This window comes from Miscanthus floridulus, chromosome 18 (genome assembly GCF_019320115.1).
Source record: "Miscanthus floridulus cultivar M001 chromosome 18, ASM1932011v1, whole genome shotgun sequence".
Lineage (NCBI taxonomy): Eukaryota > Viridiplantae > Streptophyta > Magnoliopsida > Poales > Poaceae > Miscanthus > Miscanthus floridulus.
Window position 1 is genome coordinate 101,847,896 of NC_089597.1, and position 20,275 is coordinate 101,868,170.

The 20,275-nt window shown below is 48.4% G+C and overlaps 1 protein-coding gene and 1 pseudogene across 1 annotated transcript; one reads left to right on the top strand and one right to left on the bottom strand.

The window, feature by feature from the left end:
* Window positions 1–7,070, top strand: part of LOC136524280 (protein gamma response 1-like) — a 44,789-nt pseudogene extending 37,719 nt beyond the window's left edge.
* Window positions 7,071–11,097: 4,027 nt separating this feature from the next.
* On the bottom strand, window positions 11,098–19,219 carry LOC136520911 (transcription factor bHLH48-like). The gene is made up of 7 exons (XM_066514587.1): window positions 18,541–19,219; window positions 18,303–18,437; window positions 17,976–18,041; window positions 15,403–15,471; window positions 15,215–15,289; window positions 13,731–13,968; window positions 11,098–11,613 (listed from the first exon to the last, which is right to left on the bottom strand). The coding sequence occupies exons 1-7, from the start codon at window positions 18,958–18,960 to the stop codon at window positions 11,570–11,572; spliced, it is 1,047 nt and encodes a 348-aa protein (XP_066370684.1). The 5' UTR covers window positions 18,961–19,219; the 3' UTR covers window positions 11,098–11,569.
* Between the last annotated feature and the right edge of the window lie 1,056 nt (window positions 19,220–20,275).

Below are 20,275 nucleotides of genomic sequence, written 5' to 3' on the forward strand. Positions count from 1 at the left end.
GCTTAGGAATGAAATGATAAAGCCAGCTAGCACTACCACTCACCCAAAGATTCTTGGAAGCCATACATGGAATCCATATTTTAAGGTAATTGTATACCCTGGGTTCATTAGTTACATTAGACCTGTTGCAATGACTGACCCATGCTTTTTAGGATGTCATTGGCTTTATAGATGGCACTCATTTCCTAGCAAGGGTTCCTAGGCGCATGCAACAAGCTTTTAGGGGTAGGAAAAAGGATCCCACCCAAAATATGATGGTAGCTGTGAATTGTGATCTGAAATTCACTTATGTCCTGGCTGGCTAGGAGGGCTCTGCCCATGATGCAATTGTTTTGGCAGATGCTGTAGCTAGGGAAGATGGCTTGAGTTTGCCAGAAGGTAATTGCACACCAACACTAATTACAAATTCCATGGTCTATTAACACACACTCTCACAGTAGATGTCTTGTGTAGGTAAAATGTTCTTGGTAGATGCTGGGTATGCATGCAAAAATGGTTTCCTACCTCCCTACAGGGGGGTTAGGTACCATTTGTCTGAGTATGGCCTAAGGAACAGGCCCACCAATGCAAGGGAGCTCTACAACCTTAGGCACTCATCACTTAGAGTGACTGTGGAGAGGGCTATAGGTGCACTGAAGGGCAGGTTTAGGATCTTGGACAACAAACCCTTCCACAAGTATAGGACACAAGTGAAGCTTGTAGTTGCCTGTGCCATTTTGCATAACTAGATCCTAGGTTTTGGCATTGATGAAGTAGTGCCTGATGAGGAAGGTTTCACTACTTCTGCTGATCCAACCAACCTGCCCCCAGCCCATCTGGACCAAGACTCTGTTGACATGGCTGAAATAAGGGATGCCATTTGCAATGCTATGTGGGAAGGAAGGGGAACAAACACTAGTTGATGTAATATGTTCTTGAATTTAGTTTCTGTACCCTGCTATGGAACTCATGTGTGTGTCATGGTGATGTAATAATTTGGTGGACAAAGCTGAGACCAATTTTATGCTTCATTCATTCTGTTCTTGAAACATTCTGTTCTTCATGATCTGTCAGTCTGTGGTTAGTTCATACAACTGTTAATATTGTTGTCAGTCTGTTCTTGACTAATTCTGTTGTTGATTTCATTACATGCCAGTCCTAGGATGGATTCAGGTGCATTTGAGGGTGGGTTTGTTGCTGGTACTTCAGTGATGGAGCAGCTCATCAATGGTGGTTCTGCCCCTGTTGTAGCTGGTGCTGGTGCTAGTGCTGCTGCCCCTGTTGTAGCTAGTGCTGGTGCTGGTGATGCTCCAGGTGCAGCAAACCCTGTTGACGTTGCTGCTCTTATAGCTGGGAATGGGGCTGTGAGGGCAATGAGGTGGACCAACACCACCTCTGGCTTTGTGCTAAGGAGGATGGCTGCCCTTGTTAGTGATGGTAGCAGGCCTGAGAAGGTTTTCAAGGACAAAGATGTGAATTCTATGGCCAAAGCCCTCAGGCAGTTCTGTGGGGAGGTTGTTAGCCCAACTCAAGTGTACAACCACTTGAGGAAGTGGAGGCAGAAATGGGCTAGGGTGAGCAAGTTGAAGGACCTTAGTGCTGCTCTTTGGGATGACCAGGCTCATGCTATCATGCTTGAGCAAGAGCACTACCTTGGCCACTGCAAGGTAGCAGTTTGATCTCGTCTTTGCCTTGACTACCTACATTTACCTTTCTTAAACTACATTTGCCCAACTCTGCAGGACCATCCTAAAGATGCAGAGTTTCTTAACTGCCCTATTAGGTTCTACACTAAGATGGAGGCTATCTTTGCTAATGCCATGGCCACAGGCAAGTTTGCACTTAGGTCTAGTGAAGCCTTAGGGCAAAACCAGGCTGACAGTGTTGGTGCCAAGGCTGATGGTCCTCCTTTGACCCACACCATAGTTCCCAGTGAACAGGGAGGGAATAGCAAGGCCACTGAACTGCTTCCTACCTCATCAGCTGCTAGCCCAAAGAGGAAAAGAGGGAACTTCTCTGAGGAGGAGATGCTCATGTTGACTAACATGTCAGATGCTGTGAACAATGTAGCCAATGCTCTTAGGGAGACTGGACATGCCCATGTTGATGCCAATCTGTACCTTGCTGTGATGGAGATGCCTGGCTTCAGTGAGGAGGCACTTATTGTTGCCTACACCTTCCTCCTGGACAACAAGGCTCAAGGCAGGGGCTTTGTGAACATGAGTGATGCCCACAGGGCCCTTTGGCTTAGGACCTTCCTGGCCAAAAACTACTATGTGTAGTTCCACTACACATGAAGGGCTAGAAGACCAGGAGGGGGTTGACTGTAGAGATGTATAGTTCCTCTACCCCCCTCACCCACTCTCTTCTTTTGACAACAGGATCTTTTGTGCAGTCTGCTTGTTCTTTTGACACCTGACCTTGATGGTGTAGTTTGCCTAGGAGGGTGGCTAACAATAGGCAAGGATTTGGGAACATTTGAGCCCTTGGCTGTTGGGCTGAACTTAGTATTGTAAGAAACTTATTTGTAGCCTCTGTTGGCTACTTTTTATTTGATAACTAGTTGCCTATTTTTGTTGTTTATGCCTCTGGTGGTAACTGTGGGATTTAAAGGCCTATGATGCATAAAACAAATTTGAGGTGGCTACCTTATTTTTGTTTTGATGGTTTTGTTGTTGTGCTTTCTTCTTTATTTGCCTATCCTTCCATTCTATACTTATGCTCAGTTGTACTCCACAGCAACAACATCCTCTTGTGATGGCTGATGGCAGTGAGTGCAACTGTTGTTTATTTGCCTCTTTATTTGGTTCTTACAATTCTTGGTAGCCACCAATAACTAAACAAGGAAAATAACAGCTGAGGCTAATTTTTTTATCAAGTTGCCGATGATGTTCACCATCATTCAAACTGAATGGTCGACTGAGGCATGTCATTCATACCACTTACATGTTCTACATTTGGTTGGTTTCAGAGAATGCCTCCCTGCTATGTGGTCTTTGAAGGGAAGAAACCTGAGATTTATTTTACATGGTATGAGTGTGGTAAGCAAGTGCTTAGGGAAGAAGGGGCTATCTATCAGAAGTACAACAACTATGATGATGCTCTTAGAGATTTTAATGCAAGGGTACCTCAAGAACCCTTGTTGTTACCAATTCATGCCCCTCATGGGGATGCATCAGCATCCCATGAACTGGTGACAGGTCAAGGTTCTGAAATCTATCCTCATTCACCTGGGCTGCAAGGCTGTTGTAAAAATGCTGTCATCTTGATCTTGTTTATGGTTGTAGTTGATCTGTCACTCAAGCTGTTCATGTGCCACAGCTGTTGTTTTAATTAGGCCGATGATGACACAATAGGATGACTGCATTCGCTGGCTACATGCTTTCTGTTAACTTGTTGCCCTTCTCAGCTTGCCAAACTGTTAAATGTTGTATTTTGGCCAATGATGACATAATGGATCGATGTATTAGCTGGCTACATATCATTTTGCTGCCTCTTATCTGTTTCTGTGAACTTTTTCGTTTGTTGGCTTCAAAACTTGACTGACCCATGCTTCTGTTCTTCTTTACTGACTTTGATTATCCCATGTAGCCAGTAATGCCATGAATTATTAAATTAGCATGTCTTAGGCTAACTATTTCATGCTGAAACTTTGATTTGTTGTTGTAACAGTTATGGAAGAGCAACCTCATTCTTCTTTCATTCATGTCCATTTCTGTTTGTTGTTATGGGCCTGGCCGACCACAGCCAAATGACAAATACTATCTCGGTGTGGCAGTTGGTGGCGGTTAGCCTTTCAACCCAGCTGCCTCTTCGATGACAAACACAGCTTCGCCTGAGCCGGGCTCACTGGGTACACAGGCACAAACAAGAGCTGTTGCACCACTTGGAACAGGCCTGCCCAGGCCTGGGCCAGTTGGGCTGGTCAGGCCGGTCAGGTACAGGGTCACAAACACGCCCTGAGGTGGTACGTCAGCTCCAGAGGGAGATTGAGGAGAAGGCCGCTGAGCCGCTGAGGTGGTCAGGGAGAGAGAGGCACATCACCGGCTGCTGCAGCAGGTTGACCTGAAGGATAAGGATCTGCTTCTGGAGCAGAGCAAGCGGAGGGACTTTATTGAGGATTACACTCAGCTGAAGACAAACTACAAGCATTTGAAGTCTCAGTACACCTTTCTTCTTGGGAAGATTGACCAGCATGAAGGCTCCAAGCCTCCTGGGGACATTCCTGTAGATAGAAGAAATACTGATATTCCTCCAAGTAAGAGAAAGCTCAAAGGTACAGCTATTCGAATTTGTCAATCAGTCAATTTCTTTGAGCTACTTCACTTTTTCTGAATCATCAATCTTTGTTCGTGATTTACTCTACCTGGAATAATTCTGGGGATTTGTTTTCTTGTCCCATGTAAATTATGTGTGATAGTCGGATCAATGCCCTCAAATGAAAATCTTAAGTAAATTATTGTTAATTGGCTATGATTGATCTGCCATTCTTGGACACTCTTGTCCCCTAAATATGCTCGGAATTACTGATTGGACCAATGCCTTTACATTTTCTTACCTGCTTGGTTTTCAGATTTGGAGCACACAAACAAGGAGTGCATCCAGGTCCTTTCCAACACAAAGGGACCTGAAGAATGACTCTGCTCCAGGTGCCAAAGCCCAAGTTGCCCAACATGCTAGTTCAGTCAGGGGTCCATTCAGAAACTCACACCATCCCCTGCCATCTCGCCCACCTAATCCATTGCCAAATCATGCTGCCAACAATTCAAAACTACATGCTTCAACCAGCGTCGCTGGCCCAAGTCTAAATTGGAGGGAGACCCGTGCACGCAAAGAACCAGGTGTTGCTGATCCACATGATGATTTCCTTGATACACCACTGGAAGCTGTCAAGAATACCATCAGGAACCCTACAACTCCAGAAGAAGCACAGGCTCTTGCCGCCTCTCCTCCTCAAGACATGGAATTCAACAATTCAGATGATGAAACCCAAGATATGAATGTTGCAACTCAAGCCCTCCGGAACATCCCCAATATGCCGGTTCCCAAGCAGCAAAACACAATATCAGTACAGCCACCAAAGAAAGATTTCAAATATAGAGAATCAGTGAGAAAGAAAGCTGATCGGGAGAACCTGAAAGGTGTCGAGTGCAAGCAGTGCAAGAAGTTTTATGATGCTGTTCTTCCTGGTGGTCATGCAAATGGCGATGGCGCAGGCTCTACAAGCTTACGATGTTGTTAGAGTAAATAGGAATAGTACCACATTGCGTACCCACGTGAGGTGTTAGTCCTGTATACCCTATATAATCAGCCCATGAGGCCCAATGCAATATATCTAATATTCCACCAATTATATTCTCCTTCATGGTATCTTTCGCCTAGGTTTAGATCTTAACCCTAGCCACCGCCGCTTCCGCACCGCGCGCCCCCGGGGAGAGGTCGATCTCCGCCGGGGGCTGCGCCCCTGTTTAGGCGCCCGATCCTATTGATCCGGCTGCCATTGTCGTCGTCGCGCAGCAGATCGGGCTCTCCCCTACGTCACCGCCGGGCCGCCGCCGCCTCGTCCCCGGACTCGTCGCTGGCTGTCGTCGTCAACACCTTCCGGATCTTCGTCGCATGGAGGCAGATGGATCTCACCCCGTCCCGTGCCGCCGTGGTGGCGGCCGGGCCCGACCACACGCCCTGACCCTGCGCTGCCATGGAGGCAGCCAGATCTAGCGTGTCGCTGCTGTTGGGCGGATCTACCCATCTCCACCACGTCGATCCGCGTCGGCGCTTTCGACCTCGTGCGACCTCGCGTGACCGCGACCCGCCGTGCGCCCCGCCCCGTCCGACTCCAGCAGCTCGTGCCGCGAGCCGGGACGAGCCACGCTGAGGTGCACTGTTGCCGGGGTACACCCGATCCGTTGCTGCTGTATCTTTTTTGGTTTGCCCGATCACTGATCGGGATTGAGTCGCCCATCGCCGAGTACTATGCGCATCTTCTCCGAGCAACAGGGCTGCTGGCTTGCTGCCTGTCGCCTCGTCGGGCTGCAGCACCGCCGCCCGTGTGTCTGCTTCGCCGTTGCATCTACATCGCCGTCCACTGTGCATGGACGACTGTACTGCGCACTCTTTGCTACGTCATCCGTCTGCACAAGGTCTTCGTCCTGCTGATTGGGTCTTCGTCATCGAGCTGCCGCTACCCGCGCCGTCGCTGAGCCATGCTCGCCGGTCGCACCCCTCGCATCGTCGCTGAGCCCTGCTCGCCGATGCGTCTGCTCTCGCACTGCTTCTACTTCGTCCAGCACAACCACGTCGACAGCATCACCGTGGTTGCTACCTTGTACGCCCGGTATTGGCAACACCGACGCGTGCTTTCGTCCCCGATGCGTTGCTGGGACTGGCAAACCCAGCCCACGCCTCGGCGCACAGGTGGCTTGACTGCATCGACTTCGGCATCGACCCTCCCGTTCCTACCCCGTCTGCCTCGACTGCGTCGTCGCCTTTCTTCTACGTCTACGACGGCCTTGACTGCGTTGACTTCGGCGTCGCCCCCTTCCACGACGACTGCCTCGACGCGTCTCCGTCATCATCATGGCGCCCCTCGCGCGCCTGCAGCTCCATCGACATGGCAACCCGACCACAACTACGTCGACCTTGGCCATCTTCAGCACGGCTTCTTCGACCACGGCTATTGCGCCCTCACGCTCGGCTACCTCGACATCGGCACAAAGGGCTACCGCCTTGCATGAGGACTCATCGGCTTCTTCTCCAGCCACAGCATACGCGACGCATCAATTGTTATGACTGCGGGGGAATGTTAGCTTTGTCAGCTTCTTCTCCAGTCTCACCGTTTGTAGTGCTCCCGCTGTGACTGCGGGGGGATGTTAGAGTAAATAGGAATAGTACCACATTGCGTACCCACGTGAGGTGTTAGTCCTGTATACCCTATATAATCAGCCCATGAGGCCCAATGCAATATATCTAATATTCCACCAATTATATTCTCCTTCAGATGTGAGCACCACGATGGTGTATCAAGGCATCGGTACAGGTATGCACCGCCTCTGACACCGGAAGGGTTTTGGAACATTGGTTTTGAATCATAAATGTAGCAGTACATGAAGTAGCAGGAAACCTTCAGCGGAGTGTATAAATAAACTATCTTGTCATAATGCATGTCCTTGGTCACCCCAAGATATTGTAGCAATGTCTATGACAAATTGCATGTCGCTGCTCAAGTTGGGGAAATGGTAATCCTGTGATTAAGGTTGATGGTAGGCAGTAGCTACTGTCAATATGTTGAAGATAGAATGCACTGTCAGCTATTGCCTTCTTGTGGATTCATCAAGTTGACCATTTTGTAGTGAACCAGCTTTAACCTACCATTGGAATGCAGTTCTTTTTTTTTTTTTTGAAAGGAGACATGTGAATAACAGCTTACATCAACAGCAAAACCTCTAGTCTTGTACTGCTATGCTTATTGTGTTCATTCTTTCAGCTGCTTGCAATTTACATCAGTATATTCAGTTGTTTACAGAGCTTTTTCTTCTTCTTTTTGACACGAGATCACCCCATTTCCATTATCAAGGTAACAGAAATACAAGCGTTTAGAGTTTTTGGGAACCCCTGTCTCAGAGAACTCATGAGGGATTACAGAGCCTTTCAAGTTCCACAACAGTTGCCTCTCGATCCATCAACGATCAGTCAACTTTAGGCTTCCCCATCCTGTGAATCTTTGCTTGCACCATCTAGCCTAGTGATTCCATCTCCACAACTACCTGGCTTTCTGATCTTGATGGTTGACACTGCTTGCAACATAATGCAAACCCCATCTGCAATCAGCTCCTGCATGTCCTCCATGTATAGCCCTGACCAAAATTGCATGAGAGCAAGCATAGCATATGATTTCAACTGGGCTTTGCACAAATTTATCTTCAAAGCAAACTTGATTCCTAGTTTTCCAAATAGCCCAGCAAGTGGCAGCAAGGCCAAGAGAGTGAACATTAGTTCCATTAGGAATCCAAACTTTAACCCACTTCCAAACTTGATTCAAGCTTCTTGGAACATTATTTGCTCCAAAGCAAGTAGCAACTATTCCCCCAAATAACCTTGGCAGCTGAATATTCAAAGAACGAATGAGAAATGGATGCATAATTGTCACTAAAGGTACATTTGGGATCACCAACACAACCTGTTTTAACTAGATTATCCTTTGTTAGAATGGCATTATTCTCTACAAGCCATAAGAAAATCTGGATTCTGGGGGGCCTTCTCCAGATATGTATGGATGAGAAATACAGATCCATTCACTGTTATTGCATTGTATGTTGATTTTACAGAGAACACGCCATCTTTTTCCCATTTTCAGTGGATAGTATCTCTGTCTGGAGAAAATTGAGACATATTGACTTTCTCGCATATTAGGTTGCATTGCTCCCTTAACTCAGGGTGCAACCACCCTAAAAGAAAGGTTCATATTGTTTCCCAGACACCATTTTACAGTGACCTGGTCACAGAGCAGAAATAAATCCTTAAATTGAGTGCAAATAGCGACCGGAAGGAACCAATTTTGGTTCATCACGTTTGGAGCAAAATCTTGATTCACAAAGGAAATCCAATTTGTTTTCTTGAGCCGCTCAATAGACTACTAAAAGGTTCCATTTTACTTGTTTGTCTTGTTCTCCTTACCCCATAAATTCATCTGTAACATAAACTCTCCCTGAACAAAGGAACCTACGTCAAAAAATTCAATGTTAATGCCCACTAGGATACCCCCAGATTTAGCACAAGCATCATTCTACTTCCACAAGTAGTTCAACTGAGGATGGAATTTTTTAGCGCTTACACAGCTTTTTGGCCGCTTAATGTAGAACTTGTTACAACAAACTAAAGTTGACCGCTAGAAATGTGAAGTTGTTGGGGGTTACTAGAAGTCATTCATTGAGTTCCTCTTCTCGTCTCTTAAAAGTACGCATTCATCGAGAACACAAAGCTTGTGGTTTTACCGCCACTTCGGCCCTACAAAGAAATGCAAAACAGAGGAAAAAGAAAAAAACTACAGGAATTGAATGGATGTGTAGTAGCAAAACAAAGGAATAGAAAACGTTAGAAAATTTACCAAAACATGTTTGGAATAAAGGAATCCTAAACACAGGAACCTAGATTAATGTGGGTCCCACGAGTGGATAGCCATCAAACGAAATTGCATGTGTATGCTACTGACATGTTTGACCCACCAAACTGCTGGTCCGAGAAGCCGCATGTGTATGCTACTGACATGTTTTGATGGCCAGGCAAACGCTTCTTTTCCCTTCACTCGCCTCGGTCTTCCACAAAACCACGGCTCGGGGTGGATGCTTTTTTCCCGTGTTTTGTGAAGCAAGCGATTCCTTTCCTCTGGAACAGCTGGCTGCTTTCCTCCGTTCCAAACGGTGTATGATGTCAGCAAAACAAAATAATTCCATTCCATTGAAATTCCTGTGAAAAACCTCCCATCCAAATAGGCCAGTTTGTTGTCATTCAGTCATCTTGTGCTGTGTTCGAAATCCTGTTCATACTGAGATTCAGATGTGATAGATCATAGACAAGAACCAAGGTCGATAAAACCTTTTCTTCATTTATGACGTTTAAGGTCAACTTTGTTTTCTTTGCAGTACTTTCACCATTCCAAATCGTAAATCATTCTGCCTTAATTATGTCATTCCCATATTTGTAGATATATATTAAAAATGGTAATGCTCGCGTCCGTTCAATGCCGCTTTCCTAGCCCGTGCGTACTAGCCCAACAGGCCTCCTTGCTCTCTGCGTTTCTCATCTCATCTCTAAAAAATATCTCCGTATCGCTCTCGCCATCGTGTGCTGCTTTGCATCATGTGCTCGCTGTTGTCGTCTTCCCCATCGCGAACCCCATCTCGCGCCGCCGGCTCCCCCATCCAGAGCTGCGCTCCATCCCGCGCCGCGCCCCCTCCATCGCCGCGTCGCGCTCCATCTCATGCCGCGCCAGCTCCAGCTTGCTGCGCGCCGCGCCCCCGCTGCTGCGCACCATGCCCTGTCCCCCGCGCGCGCTGAGGTGTTGTTGGGGTGCTGCCGACACCGCCGTTCCCCACCAGAAGGTCGTGGGCGTTGTCGACGCCATGGCCACCGCGATGCACGAGCTCAGCAAGAAGATGTTGCGATGAAAGTGCATGTTGTAAGCGTATGTTTCAAATGCAGACGTTTCAGAGGTATGTTGCAATTGTTTCATATGGATGTTGCAAAAGTAGATCGGGGGATGTTGCATTTGTTGCAATTGTTTCAGGTTTGTGCAAAATGTTCCATCTGTTCTAGACATATGTTGCAAGCGTTCTGATCTGGATGTTGCCTATGTTTCAGACATAGGTTGCAATAATATGTTTCAAATGTTTCAGCTGTTTTAATCTTACATTGCAGTAAGTGTTGCTGCAAGTTGCAAATATTTTATCTGGATGTTGCATATGTTTCACACATATGTTGTAAGTGTATGTTCCAGATATTTCATTGTTGCATACGTATGTTGCATTTAGGTGTTTTATGTTGCACATCTTTCATGTTGTTTAGAGAATCAGGGGGCACCGGGAGTGACGGTGGAACGGCGCGGGCACCGGGGAATAGGACGCGGCGAGCTGGGGCCGGCGGGATAGGGGCGTGGCATGGGCCGGCGGGTGGGGCGCATGGCGCGCCGGTGTCCTGTGGACGGGGCACGCTCGGGGCTGGCTGTCAGAACACGATGGGTGCGTGTCGCGAGTGCAGGGTGGGGCAAACGACCTCAAATCGAGGCGGATAGGGTGAGCTATGAGTGCGAAATGAGTACAGACACGTGGGCGTTGCGACGAGACGGAATGCGCGTGCGGGGGCGAGAAAAATCAGCAGACAGAGGCCTCAGCAGACAGAGGCAGGCTGCACTGCTGTCCAGACGCTAGCACCTCCGGTTAAAAAACTATAACATTCGTGTTATATATATATACTGTGATACATTCGTGTTTAGGCAGAGAAAATATATATATACGGTGGGAGTATAATAAGCATGCATTATATATATATATATATATATATATATATATATATATATAATATATAATATACTGTGATACATTCGTGTTTAGGCAGAGAAAATTGTCAACTTTTGCAATGCTTGTTGAAATGCAATCGAGAAGGGTATATGACCCATGATATTTCTCTGTTTTCGTTCATAAAAAAATGCTGCTCAGATAACCTTAAGATTGGGCAATTATAGTCAGAAATACACCAAGAATATCAGCAACGAAACCAGAGTATCGCTTGCCCATCTCTTCAACGATAGCAGCAGGGCTTGCCCATCTCTACAACGACAGCAGCAGGAACGCTGGTATCCTCGCCCATCATGCATCCCCGTCTTCAGCTCAACACCAATAGTATCTCTATCGCTATATGTACATCCCCTCTCTGAAAATGTTGACTTCGCTACGCTTGCCATCAACCAGCCACAGCCACAGCCGCCATTCATTCACAGCTCGTTTGCAGCTTGATCAACTTGCTGAAATTCTGTTGCTGCTGCCGCCCACCTCATATGTTCAGCTTGCTGTCCTGATATGCTATCTACCATCGTCGCTCAAAGCTCGGTCTTTAGCTTGGTCGCCGGAGTTTGCTGGGTTCCTGCAGAGAACCCATGAAAACAGAGACCAAAGTCAGTGTGGAATTTCAATAACTTTCAGGTCTGTACACAGCTCATGAACACAAATTCAAAGAACAGTTTAACACAATTTATGTCATTCAACTGCGAGCTCATGAACAAGAGGTCTGCATGTCCAGACTCCAGAGCTGCCGCGAGCTGCGCAGGGGGCCGCGTGATAAAGATGCTGGCCGGATTGCCGGACAGCGCTTGCTGTATGCCACTCAGCGCTGAGCAGGCACCGGTACATCAAGAAGCTGTCAATTATTTCTGGGCAAAAAAAGATTCTGCCAGCCGTAATGCAGTACAGATATCTCATCTCGTCAGGAAGAAGGGGGGTCCCCAGGGTGTTTAATGATTCCTGAACGCTTTGCATGATTAGGCCTGTACCTCCAATAGCTCCTGTCTCCACAACGCACTCTGCTTGGATCCAGGGCCGTAGCACAGATCGGTTGCCCAGATCCGAACGGCAGATCACCAGCTCTTATTACGCTTTTTCTTTGGTTTCTCTCATTGGTGCAGCAAAAGCTGGGGCGGTGTTCTAAGCCTAAGGTAGTGTAGATCAGTGGAGCTAGTTAGCTTGGCTTGCATGATAGGATTAGGATCTACAATTATTGATAGCACATCTTTACAAGTTATGGAAACGCTTAATTAGGCTGGTCAGGCCTGAACACTCCAACCATCTCCATAATAGCTATCAACTTATCCAGTGCTGGCCTACATCCTTAGTTATTACAAGGGCAGTAGAATGGAAGATCTTGTCGTGGTGTATCATTGTGGAAATGGCAGCATGAAAGTAATAGCTCACTTCATGCATTTGCTTAGCATAATTATAACACACACAAAAAAAAAACCCATAACCCCGTCTGCAGATAGTGGCATTCAGTCTGAAGTACTCCCTCTTCCCTCTGTCCATAAAAGAATGCAACTACGTGTAGCGTGCCAGCAGAAGTAGTCCACGTTTAACTAAATTTCTAGTAAATATTATTCACATTTACGGCTCCAAAATAATTTATTATAAAAATACATTTCGTAATTAATCTAATGATATTTATTTGATATCATAAATATTGATACTTTTTTATCTATAATTGATCGAACTTAAAATACAAAACCATGACACTGTGCTAGAATTGCATTCTTTCCTGGACGGCTAGCTCCAACACGCAAAATTGGACACGAGAGACCGAGACAAGTAGTGGACAACTTACAGAAACGGTGGGCCCGTTCACAGTTGTACGAGTGGGGGCCCAAGGGACCAGATCTGCATCTACAAGCCTTATGCAGCCCAGCCCAAACAGAAAGACGGGGCCGATATGGTTTCTGGGTCTGGACATGCATTTATTGGGTTCGGGCCATCAGCACCAACCGGTAGGGTCCGCCTGTGCCAGAGAGAACAGATCCACCAGACCAACACACACATGGCCCCCTTAGTTTTACCACCCCAAAGAATGGCGATGATGACAATAATGATTGAACAAACAAAATAAAAGGCACCAAGATCCAGGAACGGCACTCTAATCTGGTAACCTTTCTAGCGAAGTCCTGGGCTCATGGTTTTTGCTAATATGAAAAAATAGCTAATGCTAAATAGTTCTGAAGCAGTGGACAGAATAGTTTTCCTCCCAAGAAGGGTGCAGCAATTCAAATTAGACATCTTCCATAAGCAAACAGAGGAGATTCTAGCTGGGATCTCTGCCTAGCTATCAAGTTTATTAGCTAATGCAAAACACTTGGTCATTGTAGCACCACATGCTTTTGTATGGTTTTTGCTCCAACTGTGTTTCTTCAATAATACAAACACTATTTGCTATCTGGGCCAATGTAACAGCAATGCTAGCATATTCAAGATTTGGTCAGGACTGTAAATAGCTTGGTATACTTCAGAAATTTCCCCTAGCTTGTAGAAACTATTCACCTCAAGTTTTGGGTAACACCACATATTTTAAAATTACCTATCTGTACATTTTCTTCTCAAGAGAGTGCTGGCAGGACAAAGTAAGAGACAAAAGTCGTGGGCCAAACCAGGCTGAGATATGTGAAGTAAGCGACAAACAACTAAATTCAGTCAGGAAGATATAGGACTGCGTGAAAGATTTACCAGAGCTTGTTAGATCATAGCCGAAGAGAGAGGGATTGGAGTTGCTAAAGACGGGAGGATGGCCGTCCCCCCGCTTTTCCCACTGTGAAGCCACTTGGTGTGGATGTGCTAAATCTCCATGCCAGAACTGCTGTTGAAGTTGCATCAGCTGCCTTGCTCCATGAACACCCATTTCTGGCCAGGTTACCTGCTCCAAGTCGATTCCGTTCTTGCAGTTGAAGCCTGCTATCCTTCCACACTGTAAAAGTAGTAGTATAAACATAGAATTAGCAGCTTGAAGATTAAAAAAGAACAAGCACTGAGTTTTCCATCAGCAAAGTAACACACTTTAAACTGCATAAAGGATTGATTCGAGCCACGGTGGGTATCTGATTTTCTTCCAAAGAATTTGCTACCTCTGAAAGTAAGTGTGCATATTTGATACTCTTTAAACTTCAGCAAGTGTGCATACGCAACAGCAACAGCAGCTGTGGCTGTTAAACATCCACAGCGAACAGGCCCATTGTCAAGACATTCTTGAAAGTAATATGTGGGCCAACCATGATACTCTAATGATGCATTTATCTACAAGAGCAAGCCTTTGATCATTATTGATATGGTTAGTTCAAACTATATCCTTCAATGTGAAATAACTTCAGGGCATCTGCAATCGACCTTGGTTCAGCTGTCTAATTACTAGCAGAGAGTTCTTTTTCTCTCTAAAGGAGAATCTAAAGTTGGGACCCCGGAGTAGTAATGGTAAACCACTAGGCTGCGAGGTAGACTTTCATCAAACTTCCCATTGGCAGAACTCAAAGAAGCTCTGGGAAATGGAAACCTCATTAATCAGAAAATGACACATTTTGCCATTTCTTCCCTGTATAACTAACTTTCTACCTGCACACATACATGTTATAGTGGTTTGGCTGCTTACAACAGCTGGGTTCAGTTCATACTAGCTGTTCCAACTTCCAACTACTCCCTCCGTCCCAAAAGGAATATAACTCTCATTCCCTGAGTCAAATAATATCACATTTGACCAAATATATATATAAATGAACTAATATTTTATGATGCATAATAAGTAACATTAACTACGCATGGAATATATTTTCATAATAAATATATTTGAAAATTTAAATGTTGATATATTTTTTTCCTATAAATCTAGTCAAACTTTAAGATTTTTTGACTCATCGAGAAACGAGATTTACATTATTTTTGGAACGGAGGGAGTAGGCTAGAACCAGAAAGAACAGCACCCAACTTGGCTAGATCCCGAAATAACAGCAGCATATTTGAGTATGCATGACGTATCCTGCTAGTTTTAACAGAGGTTCTGCAGAAACCAAGCTATTCAGATAGAAAACTTTTCAAAAATAAGTCAATATGGTTTCATTAATCAGGCTTTGTGCTCCAGGAGAAAGCTTTTCTTAGAAATGAATCTGTAAATAAATGAGGTCCAACTTGTAGAAAGCTGACAAAAAGGATGGCAGCATAAGTACCTCCGTGGTCAGAAAGCTGTCTAGCCCACCAAAATCGACCCTTGGGTTTACAGCTGCGAGCCTCATTGACAAGTACTGGACCAACCACAAAGGCATAACAGTAGTGCGATTAGAAGAAAGATAATGCGTGCTATGTTGGCTAAACGAAAAGGGACTTTTCAGGCTGTACAAGGGATATCAACAGTTACCTCAACTTGCCTTTGGAGAGACTGAACATGATTGATGATCTCATCTAGCACCAGTGCTGTTCCTGATACCTGATACAGCCCAAAAAGCAAACAGCAGCCATTAATTAGCTAATTTGTTTTCCTCAGCTCTTCCTATCTCATTGAGATTTTAAAGAAAGAAAATCAAATGGAAAACTGCCTACAGTTTCATTCCAAATTTGGAATTAGATATTGAAAGTAACACTATTTCACAAGAACAATTGAAAAGGTTGGGAGTGGGGGTAGCATCATCAACAAGACCAATTCATGCATGAATAAGCAGCAGCAAGCTTGACTGCAGAACATTGTTCATTGCTTCATAACAGTGAATTACTACTGTTCTAGAACAATTCGTGCATGAATAAGCGGTAACAAGCTTGACTGCAGAACATTGTTCAGTTGCTTCATAACTGTGAAATACTGTTCATAACAGTGAATTACTACTGTTCTAGAACAATTCGTGCATGAATACGCGGTAACAAGCTTGACTGCAGAACATTGTTCATTGCTTCATAACTGCAACCCCTGCACGTTTGTTGAAGGCAACACGAAACCTCACAGGGAATTGACCTACACCGCCACTCTTCCATAGTGATGGCCTCCAGAGTGCAGACCAAAAGCTGGCCGCTGTCCTTGCAATGAAACTAATGGTCAAACCACTGCAGCAGCAATGGCACACACCAACCATTCCCCATAAACTCCACACACCAACGAAAACACAACCATCGGCCATTCCTCCCCAATGGTGCATCTATCCTCAAGCCACCACCTCCACGCACGCAGGCTTGCCTCCACATCCCCACACCACACCCAAAGATGCCGACCCATAATCCATAACATTATTGCGAGCGCAAAAGACGATAGCAACATTCCATCAGGATAGGACGATGGAAATGTCATGGCCTCGACCAAGCCATCACACGCATTAAGCTACCCGTCCCCGGCACCTTTCAAAGCGGCTGCTACATTCTGCCCAGACAATCACACCCAATGCCCAGTTAGGTACGCCGGATCACGATGCCTCCCTCCCCTATCTATCACCCACAAGCGCGCCGGGACGAGGCGGCCGGCCACGACACCCCCCATTCCCATCCCACCTCCATCGTGCAACATGACCCATATGGACGTGTCGGGAGCACGGTGCCGGAATAATCAGGCACCGCCAAGTTTCGGAACGCACTGCATTTAAGGCCTTTCCCGCGTTGATATTATGGTTTGTTTTCGCAACCAGCGAGGGGACTACTATGCTGCACGGCTATATATGGGCATGCAACCCGTGGCACGACGGCCCGGCACGAAGCCCGCATTTTTGGCCTGGCACGAGCATGGCACGGCCCGGCCCGGTAGCGAGTGGGCCCGGGCTAGCACGTCCGGTACACAGGGCCGTGCCTGGGCCGCACCCTAGGCACGCGGGCTGGCCCGGCACGGCCCGCAATTTGGTGAGAGGCCCGATGGTGGCCCGGTGACCAATTTGGCCTGCTAAGAGCCCACCACCCTTTTGCTAAAAAAAGCCCACCAGGCCACCAACTCCTTCCCCCTAACCCTAATTCCTTTCCCAAATCCACCGTGCCTCTCCCAGCGCCGCACGCCCGCACTTGCGAGCCGAGCGTCGCAGCGATGCGCTCCCGACCCCTCTCACTCGACGATGACGCACTCGGCTCCTGCCCACTCCTGGTCGCACCGCACTCCTCCCCACTCTCGTCGCACCGCACAGGCCTGCCGCCGGCAGTCGCCCTCCTCCTCTACGCCCCCCGCGCAGCGCCTGGCTTCGAGGACGCCAGCGGCCAGCCTCGAGTAGCGCGGTCGCCTCCATGCCCCCTGCGCCGGCGGCTGGTCTCATCCTCCACTCCCCATCGCGAGACGACCGGCTTCGACCTTCGAGCTCGCCGGTGGTCGGCCACTCGGCCTCAAGCGGTAGCGACCGCCGCCTCCATGCCCCAGCGCGGCCTCCCCTTCCCTCCCTCTTGCTCCCTCTCTCTCTCTCTCGGCATTTGTGGGCCTAGGGCTGGCCCGGCCCGTTGGCCGCGGCGTGCTTTTCGGGCCAGCCCAGCACGAAAATCGGCCCAACAGGCCGTGCTTGGGCCGTCGGCCAGGCACGAAGCCCAGGGCGGCCCGGCCCAGTGGCACGATGGGCCCTGCCGTGCCGTGCCTGGTCGGGCCGTGCCTGGCACGGGCCCGTGCCGTGCTGGGCCGGCCCGTTGCCCATCTATATGCACGGCCACGGCAACGAACGAGGGGTCTAGCTAGTATTTTCGACTGCAGTGCGTTGCACAGTTACAGCCAAGGCGCCGAGCAAAGGGAGGAGGACCATTCGGAGATGGCCTCTCAAAAGCAGTAAAAAGACCACCGAAAGCAGGAAAAGCAGTGTACTTGGGCGCGTAGGAGAACCAGAATTTACACGACACTAGGCGACACATTACGTATAGTTTAGGCTTCCTTCCAAAGGAAATGTGCTCAGGACTGAAATTGAAGGTGGGGGCGTGCGAAATACAGATAGGAGTAAAGATGAGGGGGAAAGGAATAGATAGATGGTGAGAAAATGCAGGCAGGCACACCTTACTGCAGCCGGGGACCAGCTCCTTGAGCAGCTCCATCCTCGCATTGATCTTCTCGCGTCTCGCCTGATGAGTGAAAGTATTTTTTTTAAAGTCAGAAAAGATAATCAGCTTTTTGATGAGACTGGAGAAGAAGAATGAAAGCGAATAATTAAGTAATTAGCGGCGAAAGCGACCCTGAAAAGGGGGCTACCGGCGACGTCACCGCGTCCTAATCACCCAATCATTGGCATAAACCCCCACGGCCAGACCGAATCTAATCCTCCCATGAGGTTGGCTTATGCTCAGCGAGCGTTGCGATTAGCGGCGCGGCGAAGCGGACCTCACCCGCTCGGCGAGGCTGTGGCTGTCCGTGGCCTGGCCCCGCCTGGCCCGCACGTGCACGTACGCCGGCTTCTCGTCGTCGCCGTCGCCGCCCGCGGGCTTCTCCTCCGCTGTCTTCCCCTTCTTCGCCGCCTTCCCCTGCGGTCACGGAGCAATCAGAAGTTCAGAACTAAGCTCCGCCGGCGAGGTCCAGAGGAGCGCGTGGAAATGCAGACGCGTGATGTAGTAGCAAGCACTCTACCTTGGAGGCGCGGTCGACGGTGTCGGCCTTGCGCTTGCCGGCGTTAGCGGCGGCGGCGGGAGGGGGCGGTGGAGGCGGGGCTGGGGACGGGGAGGACGGGGACGGGGGCGCGAACGTGGAGAAGCGCGCGGCGCGGTCCACGAGGTGCGGGTCGGAGGGGAAGGCTGGCGCGGGCGCTGCGGCGGGGGCTGGGGCTGGGGCTAGGGCTAGGGCGGGCGGCGGCGCCGTGCGGGGGAGGAGCAGCTCGATGGCCTGCGAGGTGGGGAGGCCCAGGAGCGCCGTGAAGGAGCCGCCGCCGCCGCCGCCGCCTCCGCCTCCGCGGGCGCCCGCGCGGGCGGAGGAGGAGGTGGCGGGGGCCAGCGCCGCCTGGATCTCGCCCCCGGCGGCGGGGAGCTCCTGCGGCGGCGAGGCGTGGCGCATTGGCGCTGGCGCGGCGGAGGCGTTCGGCCGGGACGAGGGGAACGGCGGAGGGAGGGAGGAGGACACGGCAGCGGAGGCGGAGGCGGAGGCGGGGAAGGGGAGAGTGATCCCGTTATTTATAGGGGGGCCGGCGGTGAGGCTGAGAGGTGGTGGTGTGCCGAGCGCGCGCGTGAGCTGCTGCTGCGGAGTGCGTTCGCAGTCGCAGTCGCACGCCCCCCGGCTCCGCTCGGGTCAAGGAAGGAGAAGAGAAGATGGGAGAGGAGAGGAAGAGGGTGGTTGGTTTTTTTGTTACTGCGGTGCTACGCGCTGCTACGCCTTTTTTACCGTGTGGGGCCCAGTCGTAGTCCTCGCATAGACCGGGGGAGGGCGGAGGGTGGACACTGGCGGTGAAACTCTGTTGCTGTTGACCTTTACCATTTCCGGCAGTGCGTGTGGTGGACCGGACCGTGCGGTAGCTAGCGTAGCGAAGCCGCTCTGGAAAGCGGCAAGTTGCAGATGGCCGGCCGCGCAGCTCATCAAAAGCCGGTGTCGGGCCGGTCAAAAGCCCGGTTTTTTTGTGGGACGCGGCCCGGGAAAGCCCTTTGGATCTGGTCTCAGGAAGTCTCCGGGTTTTTTTTTTCTATGGCCTCGTTCGACTGGTATAGAAAAGTTTCTGTTCATGGCTGAAAATATTGTTCATGGTGAAATTTTATGAGAGAAAAACATTGTTCCGGCTGAAAAAAGAAACGGATCAAACCGGGTTTGGGGTCAGTCAAACAAGGCCTATATGGTTGGATCAGGTTTGGTCTAGGTCGCACCGGCCAGTGAATTTTACGACGTTGCGATTTTTTTTTGTCAATGTGTAATACTCAGGGTAGAAAATTTTGTTCCGACGGGAAACAAAATGTTCTAGGAAACTTATAAACAGTTTTTTTTGAGAAAAAGAACCTAACGAGTTTCAATATTTACTTACTTGTTAGTCGTAAAAAAACAATTATTTACTTACTTGTTCGGCCATGAGAACAACGAGAGAACTACTCCCTCCGTTTTGCTATGTTTGTTGTTAAGGCATCACGGCATACATTTCACATTGTCCATTTAGAATTTTATTTTAAAAATGCAGTTATTCTAATATTTTGACTTTTTCCCCTAATTATCTTGATAGAACAAAGACATAGCATGGCGACCTTTGCTTAATTGTGTCTCACCCCTGCGAAGCAATTCGGGTAGAATCTGCTCCCTATATTTCAAACTATAATACGGTTTGGTTTTTCTAGATACGTGATTTTTGTTATATACTTAGATATAAAATATGTCTACAATGTATGTCGAAAAG